This window comes from Lucilia cuprina, chromosome 4 (genome assembly GCF_022045245.1).
Source record: "Lucilia cuprina isolate Lc7/37 chromosome 4, ASM2204524v1, whole genome shotgun sequence".
NCBI lineage: Eukaryota > Metazoa > Arthropoda > Insecta > Diptera > Calliphoridae > Lucilia > Lucilia cuprina.
This window is the reverse complement of record NC_060952.1, coordinates 20,726,915-20,742,594: the sequence shown is the minus strand read 5'-3', so window position 1 is coordinate 20,742,594 and position 15,680 is coordinate 20,726,915. Positions and strand designations below refer to the sequence as shown.

Sequence of the window (15,680 nt, the reverse complement as noted above, 5' to 3'; positions counted from 1 at the left end):
CTATAGTCTAGACTATAGTCTAGTCTATAGTTTAGTCTATAGTCTAGTTTATAGTCTAGTCTATAGTCTAGTCTATAGTCTAGTCTATAGTCTAGTCTATAGTCTAGTCTATAGTCTAGTCTATAGTCTAGTCTATAGTCTAGTCTATAGTCTAGTCTAGTATCTAGTCTATAGTCTAGTCTATAGTCTAGTCTATAGTTTTGTTTATAGTCTAGTCTATAGTCTAGTCTATAGTCTAGTCTATAGTCTAGTCTATAGTCTAGTCTATAGTCTATAGTCTAGTCTATAGTCTAGTCTATAGTCTATAGTCTAGTCTATAGTCTAGTCTATAGTCTAGTCTATAGTCTATAGTCTAGTCTATAGTCTAGTCTATAGTCTAGTCTATAGTCTAGTCTATAGTCTAGTCTATAGTCTAGTCTATAGTCTAGTCTATAGTCTAGTCTATAGTCTAGTCTATAGTCTAGTCTATAGTCTAGTCTATAGTCTAGTCTATAGTCTAGTCTATAGTCTAGTCTATAGTCTAGTCTATAGTCTAGTCTATAGTCTAGTCTATAGTCTAGTCTATAGTCTAGTCTATAGTCTAGTCTATAGTCTAGTCTATAGTCTAGTCTATAGTCTAGTCTATAGTCTAGCTATAGTCTAGTCTATAGTCTAGTCTATAGTCTAGTCTATAGTCTAGTCTATAGTCTAGTCTATAGTCTAGTCTATAGTCTAGTCTATAGTCTAGTCTATAGTCTAGTCTATAGTCTAGTCTATAGTCTAGTCTATAGTCTAGTCTATAGTTAGTCTATAGTCTAGTCTATAGTCTAGTCTATAGTCTAGTCTATAGTCTAGTCTATAGTCTAGTCAATAGTCTAGTCTATAGTCTAGCCTATAGTCTAGTCTATAGTCTAGTCTATAGTCTAGTCTATAGTCTAGTCTATAGTCTAGTCTATAGTCTAGTCTATAGTCTAGTCTGTAGTCTAGTCTATAGTCTAGTCTATAGTCTAGTCTATAGTCTAGTCTATAGTCTAGTCTATAGTCTAGTCTATAGTCTAGTCTGTAGTCTAGTCTATAGTCTAGTCTATAGTCTAGTCTATAGTCTAGTCTATAGTCTAGTCTATAGTCTAGTCTATAGTCTAGTCTATAGTCTAGTCTATAGTCTAGTCTATAGTCTAGTCTATAGTCTAGTCTATAGTCTAGTCTATTCTAGTCTATAATTCTTTGTTTTAATTTTCATTACAACCTTATTAAAAAAAATATTTTCCTGCTTTAAATTAAAGCTGTGAATTTTTTTCTCATAATCATATTTAATGAGAGATTAATTAGATGAATTCAAATTTCATTTAAGAGCTATTTTTTCCCAGTTGCTGTTGTTTTTGTTCTGTATTTCGACATTCATTCAATGTACCCACTTAATTTTCCACACAATTTCACTTTTATTTTTATAATTTCATTTTTTTTTTTTGACCATTCACCGCGCAAAACCGTAATCACCAGAAGGACATTTTCAAGTGCAAGAAGGAGCAATATGTAAGTGAAAAGACTTCAATTGAGAATGGGGGTTAACAACTAAATGAGTGAGTGAAATTTTTTAGATATTTAGATAGTATATTTGTCTTGTGTTAGTCACAATTATTAATTAAGGTCAGGAAAATTTCACGATTTGCTTTTATTTTGTTTGCATTTTAAAATTTCTTTAAATTATTTAAAATTTAATGTTGATATTTTTTTGTAACCACATTTTATTATTTCTGTCATTTCTTTTGTTACTTTTTAATTGTATTTTTTTACAGCAATTACGTTTTTTTACTAGTTAGATTTTTTCGTTCTTTTATTGTATAGTTTAATTTCACAGTGTTGCGAATTTTATTTATGTAAAAAGTTTACTTTTTTAGGGAAGTATTTCCCTAAACTTTTTATTATAATTTTTTTCTGTTTGTTTTTTTTTCAGGCAAAAGATATGTTTTGTAAAATGAAGTAAAAGGAAAAATAACAATAAAATGGAGCAAGTAATTTACACATTTTAACGGCATATAAGTTAATCAAAAGTTAAGAATGAAAATAAAATAAATAAAGTTTTCTAAGGCATGAAATTACGATTTGCGTTATTCTCACCGCTGATAAGGATGTGGGTATTTTGTAGTTAAAAAAGAATTATTTTCTTAACATTAACAAGGTAGGTAAGATTTAAAATAAATAATTTATTCATTTTTTTTGTTGTATTATGTACAAATAATTTTAAGAAGATTTCGATTGAAAATATTGCTTGGAATTGTAATTAAAGATTTGTCAATTACAGATACTTGAAATAGTAATTGAAAATTATAATTTACAATTACTTGTAATTGAATTTAAGGTTTACCAATAGCTATTACATGTAATTAAAAGGAAAAATTACAATTACAAGAAATTGTAATTGGAAATTCTTCAATTACATTTAAAAGTAATAGTAATTGACAAAACCTAAATCACAATTACAAGTAATTGTTCAATTACAAATAATTGTCATAAATTTAAAATAAAATAATTATAATTAATAGAGCTTCAATTACAATTATTTTGTATGCAATTGAAAAGGTAATCATTACATCTCAAAACTATACTTAGGAACTTTAATCGTTACGTATGTTTTTACATTAACATGTTCCCCAGAACTTGGGTATTTTTCATTATCAAATAATTATTTAACATTTTATAATTTTTAGTTAGAATTTTGTTGTGTATACCACCAACTCTCTCTATACTTTTCATATCTATTTGTTTCATATAATATTTATATGTATATATGACAACTTAAACAAATTCTTATTTCACCAGTAATTCTATATTTATAAAATATCTATTTCAAGAATACAATTTTGCCTTGAACTGTTACTGATCGTTCTACTGCTATTAACTCATGGTTGGTTGTCATCTTCATCGTTATCATCATTCTTCATTCATTTACTCGGAAACACAATACCAGATGTTTTCAATGAATTTGTAACTTATAATCAAAAATGAAAGAAATTTAAATAGAAAGAAAAAAATTGTGAGACTTAAATGTCTAGACAGTGGGTGATTATGAATTTTGGTAAATATAAATTCAAATACAGTACAATTTTTAAATACCCAAAAGATAAAACAAACAAAATTTATTTATTGGCCAAAAAATGCACACAAACACGTCCATCTTTATCCCTTATGGTCAAAAGGAGAAACAAGTTGTTAGCATGAGGCAAAAAGAATTATGTTGCATTTCAATAAACTAAATCCCCTAAAAAATATATATATATAACAGCAACCAAATACAATACAGACTACTGGACAACTTGGAATTGTTGGAATAAGTGAAGTACATGAGAAAAATGTAAAACTAAATGAAATCCTAAAAACTATAGTTGAGTGTATTTGTTTAGTTTTTTATATCACAAACTTTTAAATAAACTATAAAATTGTTAAAACATTTAGAAACACAACCAAAAAATGAGATCAAATATATACAAAACCATGTAATGTATTCATTTGCACAAACACAGCTAAGAGTGGCCTTAAAACACTGCAAGAAAAACTTAACAAATAAAAAGAAAAATAATACCTCTTTTATATGACCCATGTACTCAAGTTATGATTGTTCCTTTATAAAAATTTCGTAATCAAATAATGAGTTATTTTTAAAGAAATGTACTATCTGATTCTTAATATTTTGTTCCGTAGTACAAATAATGAAATTCTGTATGAGCAATTTCTTATCAATTGAGCGAACTTTTTTAATCGATATCTTCCAGCTCTATGGGTCAAAAACTGACAGACTTAGAGGAGGTCAAAGTTGGATATTTTGTTGATACTGGGTTTTATTTAAATGATTGTAATATTTTACCAATTGGTTCTAGCAAAAGTTATTCAAAAGAGTTCAGATAGCTAGTAGTCATCAAGACTGTTTTTATAAGGAAAAAGAACTAAGAAAAAATACTCGTAATCTACCTAACTAAGAAAATAGTACGGTAACTCTACGAAAACTTTCATCATTGTACGATATTGTTTCGTAATATGTACAAAACTGTTTCGTAAGATGTATGAAATTGTTCAAAATATTTTTGAGTATAATGCAAAATAATTTTAGAAAAAATCGTTTGTCTACGAAATATATTCAATAAATTTATAAAACGGTTTGACTTAACAAATATATATAACAAATCGTATTATAAATGAATTTTTTTTTTGTAAATATTACGAAACAAATTTTGTGAAGTTAAGCTAAGGATTATTTTCAGTGTATAAAACTCAGGGTTGACAAAATTTGTACAATTGTACTTTTTTGGTTCAATTCGACACCAATGATACATTTTGTACAATTTTAAAATTTTAATATTACTCATAGTCTATGTTTTTTTTTTTTTTGAAGAAAGTAACCAAATTCTGACCAACTACCTTTTCTCTTAAAAAATACTTAAATTTAACTATTTTTTCTATGGAAAAAGTACTCTGAATTCGGACTTATGAATTCTAACTGTGAATTCTTACTAGTTTTCCTATTGAAATAGTACTCAAATTTCTACCACAGTCAGATCAGAATGTTCCTTTATAAAATGTAGGATCTTCTCAATTTTTTTCTATCGTAATCGTACTCAGACTTTGAGTACAAAAGCTCTCAAACTAGAACTGTTTTTGCTAGAAAACAATTGCTTAGCTTTTAAAGCTTTAACATTTACAAAATAAAAAAACTGAAGTAAACCTTATTTATGATTATGTATTGAAAAATTTTGTAAAGTACAAGGACATGAAAGTAAAGAAAAATGTAAAGATATTATTTTGCATAATAAATGAACTTCAACGTTGCACCTATAGACTGACTCCTACATTTTACCTTTCACTATTTAAAGTTTACTTTTTTTAAAGATGGCATTTTTAATGTGGAAAAATATTTTTATGATAAAAAAAATACCAAATAAAAAGTGAGTGCACGAGTAGTTTATATGTATCAACATTAACTCTATTTTATCGTTTCCGACAACAGGACTTTTTTTTGCTCCTAGTGGGTAAAAAACACACACACACATACTGCTAGAAGAGGTGCTGTAAAATATTTGTATATAAAAAATAGGTAGATAATAGGAAAAAATACAGTCTTAAAAAGACTGTTTGTTGAGCATTAAGAGCGACGAGCTTACTACAGCTCTTGTGGTAGACAACTTTTACAATGGCCACACGCTTTTAAGTGGTTTTTTGTTTCTGTTTTGTTTTTGGTCTATGGCGCGAACGGCATTTGTCTTTGGAACACATAAAGCCAGTAAGAGATTGGTTGGTTGGTTTGTTGGTTGCTTACTTCCTTGGTATCGCTGCAACACACACACAACAGTTGTGGCGCCTCTAGGAATATTAAATAGTTTTTATTTATAGTAAAAAAATAAAAGCGAATATATGTTTGAGTCTGTCTGTATAGTTGCATCGAGATATACAAGAGGAAAATTTAACTTGATACCTGATGAAGTTGACTACATTTTTTATATGTATTTTTACTTATATACATCCAGGAAAAGAAAATAAGTATGTAGGTATGTATGTGTAAATTGAAATTATATTTATATGTACGTTTCTATAATATTTTGCTCTTATACAACGGACAAAGATATTAAGCTGATTTTCAGACTAACATAAACAATCATCGCTATAGATATGGCTTTTGTTAATCTGTTGTTCGTTAACTAAAACTCCTTTAAATACATTACAGAATTATTAATATAATAACATTGAAATAATGCTATTGTAGATTTTATTGTTTAATAACCAGGAATAACGGCACTGAAGTTCTATATGTGAACGACAATATAGTTCCCCGTACAACTAAAATAGATGGTAATTATTGGATACTTTATTGTTTTTTATGTAAAAACTATTTTTTCAGAATTGAATAGAAATTCAATTTTTTAACAAATGTAGCTTTTACAAAATTCGTTTTTGCAGAATTGAATCTAAAATTTTATATTTAAAAAACTACGTCCACCTTTTCTATTCAATTCTATTGTTGTATTATACTTTTGTTACTTTGCATTACATTGTGATCCACTTTTGTATTCTTGCTTTTTTTTCGCCCACAATTTTTTTAGATTTGTTCACTTTTTTATTATATTTCAACTACTTTTTCAATTGGTATAAACAAGTCGGACATGGCCAACCATATCATACCCTTTACAAGTGAGTTTTGATTATTTTAAATATTTAAACATTCTTGCCTTAATTCCAAATATTATTCCGAAAAAGAATTTAAGGGGTACAAGTAAGTAAATATAGACTTATTTTTATAAATATTTAGAGAAGGATTTACTTTTCCATTTTTTAATGGAAACTTTTTATGGGAACAAAGGTCAAATAAGGCACGATCATAGCGAAATCTTTGTTTACGTATAGACTTATACAAAACTATTATATTTGTAGAGATAAGTACTAGAGCATTTAATATCATAAATGCTCAGAAAACTTATTCGGGGTTGTATGCGGGTTCGGTGATTGTAAGCTGACACACACAAAGCTTACACGAACACATAGACAAACAGACAGACGGACATAGCTTAATCACCTTAGAAAGTGATTATAATCCGATTGTTATACTTTAAGATGGGTGTAGAACTACTATAGTGTTGTACTCTATAAAAACTTCTAGAAGAAGTAGAAGTAAATCTTTTTCAGATACTGAGTAGTTTTTCTACAGGGACAGTTATCATATTCTACATGAAATCTAAGAAGTTCGTTAAGTGCGATTATTCCTAAACCCATTACGAAATCTAAAATTGACTTAGAACATTTCAGGCTACAAGAGGATAAACACTCATTCACATACACAGAGGAAAAAACGGATAGAAAAGTACCGAAATTGATGCAGTCCGTTGTCAAAAGTGAGTTTACCATATTTATTATTTTGATTGCTATTTTGATTATAAATGATTACCCAGTAATCATTTTGACAATTACGGTTGTAGTTTTAACAACGTGTTGTTGTCATTGCAACAACGCATTCTTGTCAATTCGATTACGCTTTATTTCAATTTGGCTATTCATTGATGAAATGTACACATTTCCATAAAAGGACATGTTTACTAAGAACTTATTTTGTAGTAGAAATACATGGATTGGTAGTTCATTTTTAATCCTTTTTATACCCGACACTACTATATTGGGGAGGGTGTTATACGTTTGTGCTGATGTTAGTAACGGACAGAAATATTGGTCGATCGACTCTCAGAGTCATTTAAGACATGTTAGTCCTTTCGTATGGCTGACTGTCCTCGTAAACTTTGTGCGCAAGATACTGCCCGCAATCTTCAAGATATTTAGATGAAATTTTAACCAAATATGGCACAGTCTATGGTTGAAATCGGTCTATTATTACATCTAGCACTCATACAACTGCAACACCCGATATACTTCTTTATAAAGCCTTATTAGGAATTAGTTTTACGACAATAAATTGCTTAAATACTTTGGAATTAAAGTAAAATTCAACATAAAAGTTTCTTTGTGAAAAATATATAATTTTTAAAATATTCTCATCGGTCATGACCGACTCCACTTTTCTAGTTTTTTTCTTTATATAATTTTAATTTTTCCTATTTGATTCAATTAATTTTTTAATTGACTGAACAAAATGTTTAGTTTATTATGCAGTTAATTTTTATAATTCTTAAATAGTCAATAATAATTTCGAATAAGAGGTTCACGTTTCTCAACTATTAAAAAAATTCTAGATCGCTTTATTTGTTTGAACATGACAACAAAATGATATTTTTGAAGAGACTCAAAAGGCATTCTTGGGGCCAAGTATTTCTTTAATACTAAGAGTTTTTAACAAACACTTCGATTGTTTTAATCATCGATTAATTGATTGTTTAGTAAATATCTAACCAAAATATTTAATTCAAGGCCTTTATAATTATAATAAAAAATATATATTTTAGAATTTTATTTAATATATAATTTATTCAATTAATGAATAAATTAATTAAATTGACATTTAATAATTATTGATTTTAATTGATTTGATTATTTGTTTAATCGGAAAAAGATGTATTTTTTTAAATTTGAAATAGATATCATTTTTTGGATTTTGGGAAAAACTAATAAACAAAACTTGTCTATTGTTTCTACAGAACCAATGTACAAAATTTGCGTACTTTTTCTTCTGAATAAGTACTAATAGTATACAAAAAGTATACAAAATCTCAGTAGTTTTTTTAGTACTTTACATAAAAGAATAAAATTTCTTCCAAAAAAAATATAGACACAACAAATAGTTTTAGTGGACGAAAGTAGTTAAAGGCTTTTTTTAGCAAGTAGGTGTTAATTAGATTTAACACTTTTTATTTCATGGTGCATTCTTTCTAAATTTAACCACTAGTTTCTTTTGTAGTTTCATCCTTGTATTTTTAGCATATTTTTTCTTGGTCCAGAAAAAATGTCTAAAGTTATTTATGTGGCATTAAATTTAAACTTGATTTAGATATTTTGATAAAACAAAAGCAAACTTTATAGCAGACACCCATTTTAGATGAATCTTACATAATTAGTTACTTGGTAGTTGGTTTTAAATTAGTTAATCTAAGCGAGATAAACTGAAAGGAGTTAGTTTTTTTAGGATACAGATTTGGTCAAAAAAAATGCTTAAAACTGGTTGAGTCTGGAAAAAATGTAATTCAGTTTATTCAGTTTATATGAAAGATAACAGGATGCTTATAGACTTTTTTGGTTTCTTCAAGCAACTTAAGGTTATCTTGTACTTCAAAAAAGTACTAAATGAAAGACATAGCAATCAAATTTAATAGAAATTTAAAACCTTTAATCTTTTAGTTTCCTTTCAAATAATGTCTTTTTGTATGATTGTAAAAATTCATCATATAAACACAATTTTTTATCAATTCTTTGAGCTAAAAAGCAAATAAACACTTTCGTTATTAAAGTGTAATCAAAAATACATTTCAGTCCAAAAAAAAGAAACACATTAGCGAGTGTTTTTAAAAGGAAATTTAAAACCTGTCTTTTCCCTTTACATCGCACACACAAACACTTTTCCATCAATAGATCTCTGCCTTAAAAAAATTGTTTGATACGTATGTATGTTAGGTTTTGTATGAGGGGATGGGGTATTTGACTGTGTTTAATAGAAATATAGTATTAAACTTACCTGGCAGCACGCATTAATGCAACGGCATGTTCCAATTTACCAGTGCGCAACATTTTGTGAATCCTTATCATACAATCTTCCCTGAAATAGACGAATATATAGAAGATAAAAAAAGACAAATTGTTAACAAAAGGATTTAAAAAAAAGTTAAAAAGATTTCAAATAAACTGAAAAATAATGTTAATCTAGGAGAAAGAAGAAAAAAAAAACGAAATCTTTGAATTGATGATGATGTAGCAGAAATAAAATAACAAGATTCAATCAAATTTAAAGCCATTTTAAATGTTTTTTCTATTCCTTTCATCATTTTTTTTTTAATAAATACAACAAATGGCGACAACTTGATGTTGATGTTTTAGAAAAATTTTGCTTTAGAATAGTAAATTCTGTTGTTGTGAATGTTGTCAAAGTAGTATCTAGGAAATAATATCACAATAATGTTACTTTTCTCAAGGTATGCAAAAGTATTTTCAAAACAAACTTTTAACAAACTAGACTCGCTAAAGAAGGTTATAGCAACGTGTAATATTTAGATAACAAGGGATTGAATCAGAAAATACTTTTACAGAATTTTGTAGAAAAAAAAAACTTAGTCTTGCTTAAAAAAACTTACAATTAAAACTTTTAACAAAAGAAGCCTTTTCGCTGTATAAAAAAGACCTGAACATTTAAAGAGAATAGGGATCCGAATCCAGAAATTTATAAGTCAAAATAAGTTGAACAACTATTTCCAAAAGCTCTCCAATTTCTATTAGAAAAGTAGTTCAAAAAGTTTTTACTGGGGATTCTTTAATGAGCAGAGCTTTTTCATGACAACGTAATGTTTAAGGCTAAGGAATATGAGAGGGTCATCAAGTCTAGCATAGAACTTGGTTTTTCAGCTTTTTGTCGAGATATGAGTATATTAAACATAATCAAGAACTTAAAAGACCTAATCGACGGGTTCAGTTGTATTGGTGCTAGGTGAAATAATGGACCGAGGTAAACCATTTTCAACAGACTTCGTCTACGGTACCATAGAAATGCCAATTTTCATATGAAGCACTTGTTTGATACAATAATTAAACAACATTTGTGTATTTTGTATTTCTGGACCGATTTGACATTATTGGCGAATTATGGAAAAGAACACTTGTGTGGTATTCAAACAATAATGTAATTTTTTGTACCACGGAAAACTAATCCACGGAACTATCCAGAAATTAGGCCTGTTGAAATTATTTGGACTGAGGACAAGAGGAGAAATGAATTACTAAGTAATTTTATAACATATTATTAGTAAGACCTTATTAGACTACTTCTATGTAAAGCAGACGATATGTACTGATCAATGAAAAGTATGTTGTTAGGTAAGCAATTACAATTAAAAGTTTTTGGTGGGATATATAAAATCGTTTTTAGTTTAGTACTTTTCTAGCTAAAGGGTTATATTAAGTCTGTCTATAGTGATAATGATACATTCTATTGTAACTACTTACCTAACAACATACTTTTCAATGACTAATGTATATAGTTCTGATTACATAGAAGTACATTAATATCAATAATGTGCTGTATAAATTAATTTCTTATTCATTAGTCAGCTTCTATGTGAAGATATAGAAGCAGTATACGTTTTTTCAAATGATTTACATTGATTGATTTTTCTAATTACTTGTAAGCGATTGTTTTAAATACTTGCTTCGAATGATGAATGAATGATAAAAATATTGATCCTACGCTCTGAGCCAATCGGCTCAGAATCACTTTCTGAGATCAATTCTTTGTAGTATAAAAAAGCTCTTCAGTACTTTCCCACAGATATAGATCTTCATGTACTTTTTCTTTATATATAAAGAAATCTATATGTATTCCAATTCACACCTTTTCTTAACATGGAAAATTCAACAGCACAGAATAAGAAAAAAAGTAAAAAGAAACACAATTATTTGTGATACCTTTTGCTGATGAACATATACTTGAATTACATACACATAAGACAACATTAAGATATAAGAAAAAGTATGTCAAAGTAAAAATTTGAACAAACTAATCATCAAAAGAACGAATAAGTATGAAATGTATTGAAATAAAATCAATTGTATGATATGAATGTACTTAAGTTGATGAAATTCTAATAAAGATATGTATGTAACTAAAAAGAAATAAATGGTGTCAGGAAAAAAATCAAATAGAATACAATTATTTGAAGATTGTCGTAAGAAAACAGTACTTCTTTTAATTTAATCAAATTATTTTGATTTGAAGATGTAGAAATAAAACAAATAAAAGTTTATTGTCTTTTTTAGTAGGGCTTAAACGATTTGTTATAGGGTTATGAGAAATAAAGATTTAAGAGATAAATACATATATACACAGAGATAAAAAGAAGTATACACGCCTGGTACCAAACAGACACCCAAGTGTTTATAATTTTTCAAAAACATCCGTTGTCAAAGTACATATATACATAAATACGTACGACAACACTAAAGCATTGTCAACATTGCAACAATTCGTTGTCGAATTCGAAATATTTTACACATCCGTTGTCTAAATGATAACAAACGCGATTAGATCACTATTCACAAAGAATCGTACGAAAGTATATACTTTGACAACGGATGTTATTGAAAAATTAAAAAAACTTTGGTGTTTGTCTGCCTGTGATTTTTTTTATAATTTTTTAGTAAATCCAAAGATATTTATTTTTATTTTTTAACAAACATTAAAAAAAGGAAATTGTTTATTTGAAATATATTTTATTTTTTTTTTTCGTTTTATTCCAATTCGATTAAGCATATTTTGTTATTTTTGTTGAAATTTAATCAAACTATTTTTTAACTACGTTTACCGACTGTATTTAAAAAACATAAAGTTTTTAATTATATGCCATTACCACATCAGTAACTAAATGTACAACATCACACACCACTCCAGATATGTACATAGTAGATATTTAAATAGTTTCTCATCCCAAATGGCAATAATCAAAATAACAAAAAAGGTACATACAGAAGTTCTGTTCGATATAAATAATTTTTTGCAAAAAAAAACAGGTTTGTTTTTACAGAAGATAACAAAAAACTGAATATTTTGCTACAATTTGTTGCAAACATATGCTACAGTATGTAGCCCTATGAGAGGGCTATATACTAGACAAGAAACTAGACTATTCATATAGTTATGATTACAAAGAAGTAGTTTAATAACGTCTTATTACTAATGTGTTATATAAATACTTTCTAATTCATCGACTAGCTTCTGCGTGACGATAAAAGTTTTCTTATTACTTGTAAGCGATTTTGGTAAGTACTTCCCTTCAAAGGACTACCAGGTTTATATAATGACTTAAAATGCTATTATGTAAGTCAATTTTAGTCATTTTAACAACTTACTAGGTAAGGACAGTTAGGCCGTAATAAAAGTACTGCTTAAGGAGAAATATTCAAAACATTTTCATAATCTGGTAATATAATTCAAATCCATGAAGAAAAAAGGCTATTTTCAACTTTCTGTTTGAATCTCTAATAAAATTAATTTTCTAAAAACCTCAGATGACTGAAGTATACAAATCTTCAAAAATTCTATCAGAAACACTTTATTAGTATATATTTAAATTGAGCGAAATCGGTAATTATATAAAAAGGTATATATATGAACGAAATACATATTTACAATTATATATAAACAGTTTTATAATCTTTGAAAGATTTTTATTTCAGATTTTTCTTCCCAAGAATTAAAATTTTCAAAATTTTGAAAATTCGATAATGAAATCTCCATTTTTGAATGATTTTTTCCACCAAATATCATAGATCGATTGGTTGTTAAAAATGTCCATTAAGTTCCATCTGCCCATCTTCTCCAGGTCTCCTGGATTTCAGATTTTTCATCCCAAGAAATTAAAATTTTCAACAATTTTGAAAATTCGATATCTTTGAAAGATTTTATCCACCAAATATCAAGGATAGACTGATTGTTAAAAATTTCCATGAAGTTCCATCCGCTCATCTTCTTCAGATCTCCTGGATTTGAAAATTTGCATCCGTAAACTTTTTTAGATTTTTAAGATTAAACAATTGGATAATTTTCAAGAAATTTAATATGTGACTTTAATTTTTGGACAGTGTGGGAGGTTTCCATTTGGTGTTTGAATGCGTCCAAATTCCATTTTGAATGCTTCCACCTTATCCTAAACACTCTAACAGTGCTTTGTTAGCATTTAAACATAATTCTGTTAATGTTGATAGTTTTTGTCTTGGATAATAAATTTCGAAATTTAACTTCACACCCATTAAAAAATATATATAAAAAAATTTTTAATATCCTTAATTAAAAAACTCTACTGAGGTAAAAGGTGTAAAGGATTCGACTAATTCGTATTTACAGTTTTTTCTATAAAATATTTCTATATGGATTAGTGCAAATTATTAAGGGTGGCACCTGGATGTGGTTTTTAAAAAATTTAAGTTAACAAGTGAAGTGAATACTTTTCAAGCTTGAGGATAATGATTTTATTTTCCATTACTATTATATTTGAAATAATTGTAATTGAAGCTTTATAAAGCTTGTAATTGTAATTAAACTTTGATTAAACAAATACAACCATTTGAGAAATTTGCAAATTCTATGACTGATGAAGCAAACCCTAATAAATTTTTAAATAAATAAATAAATAAATAAATAAATAAATAAATAAATAAATATTAAAATTAACTAAATGACCTACTTTTGATCATCAATTGGTACATCTGATGCCGAATCAAACGGTATGGGTTGATCTTCTTCTGGCAATTGCAATTCATTCGACAAAACCTGGGAAACTTCAGCAGCCATTTCTGCCCAACGATTCGATAGTTCTTCCTAAAAATAAATATAAAAAAATATAAAATCAAATCAACAAAAAATTATGAAATTTTTCAAAGGAAATTAAGCTTTTAAAATAATTAAACTAAAATCTAATATTTTTAAAATAAAAATCCAATTAAACGACAAAATATTTTATATTTTTAAAATTAATTCGGTTTTTATTTTAGATAATATTTAATTGATAATATTCTCGTTAACAGATTTTAAATTTAAATTATTTAAAACAATAGTTTATTTACCTTTTATAAAATAAATTCAATAACAATAGATTTCTAAAAAAAAAACATTTCAAAAATTTATAATACTTCTCTGTTAAAATACAAATAAAAAACCTAAACTCATTTATTATCATTTATTACCAGTATTTTAAAGATTTTTTCTTTTAAATTAATTTTTTCAATCGAATACAAACAAATGTTTAATGAAAACAGTAAAATGTCTGGTATATAATTTTTATTGAAAATTTATGCTTATCATCAAATTTAATTGAATGAAAATATTGTTGTATCAGCAAGTATTTTATTGTATTTAAAATTAAAACAAAAAACTTTGGCAAATTTATCTTTAATCTATAAATACATGAAGAAGAAAGAGTTACGAGGCATAAAATATTTTTTTAAAGAAACTGTACGCATACAAATGTTACGATAAAAATGTGTTAAAAATTTCCGGACTTTAAAAGAGAATAATATTAATATGACTTTCGAAAAAAATCGTTGTCCTGCAGGGTTGTTAGTTAATCTAGCCATACAGCTGGTCAACCATTCAGACTCTTTAAAATTAATATTTTTATGAAATAACTGTCGAATGTACATATAAATGTGGATGTAAAATAAAACAAATGAATTGGAGCTGTAAAGCACCTACTGTTTCAAAAATTTCATACATATGTATGTATGTCGAATCGTAGGAAAAAAAGTAATACAAATATGAAAAATATTGTAATACCATTGATTGTGGAAAGAAATTAACATAAATATTAAACTAAATCTGTCACCTTAACGATTAGATAATAATTAATTAAACAAACAATTTCAATTACATATTTCTAGCAGAAAATCTGTGTCAACCGACTAAATCTTACACAATTCTCTGGCTATGGACTTAGCTAACTAATGTCATAAACTTAAACATAGTATATCTACTCAAATAACCGGTAGTGTATTTCCTTCCATTGATCGATTTCAATTTTCACACTTGATTCCTATATATTTTTTAACAATATTTCTTTTATTTAAATTTTAATTCCTTTCTTTGTATTTTAATAGTATCCTGTTTTTTTATTATTATTGTGTTTCACTACACATCGACGGTTGTCTGTGTGCCGAAATAATATCCCTTGTGGTTCTCAATGCTCAGTGTGATATCCGACCGAGCACCCACCGAACACATATTTCTCAAAAAAATATCTATCTATGTACGTTTATAGCTGTGAAATATTTTAATTTATTTTTCATACTCTACATACGTTCACATATCCGTACTTACCCAACATACAACATAATAAGAAACTCTTTTGAAACAGAACTTTACTAGAGAACTGCACTAGAAATGTACTAAAACTGAACTGAACTAGAACTAAACTAGAACTGAACTAGAACTGAACTAGAACTGAACTAGAACTGAACTAGGACTGAACTAGAACTGAACTAGAACTGAACTAGAACTGAACTAGAACTGAACTAGAACTGAA

General features: G+C 27.1%; 1 protein-coding gene across 1 annotated transcript in view; it reads right to left on the bottom strand.

Annotated features, from left to right (window-relative positions):
* Positions 1-15,680, bottom strand: part of LOC111684763 (protein timeless homolog) — a 274,262-nt gene that overhangs the window by 204,178 nt on the left and 54,404 nt on the right. Inside the window, exons 9-10 of the mRNA XM_046950333.1 lie at positions 13,848-13,981; positions 9,137-9,217 (exon numbers count right to left, since the gene is read on the bottom strand). Coding sequence (XP_046806289.1) covers positions 9,137-9,217; positions 13,848-13,981 — 215 coding nt within the window. The remainder of the gene's footprint in view (positions 1-9,136; positions 9,218-13,847; positions 13,982-15,680) is intronic.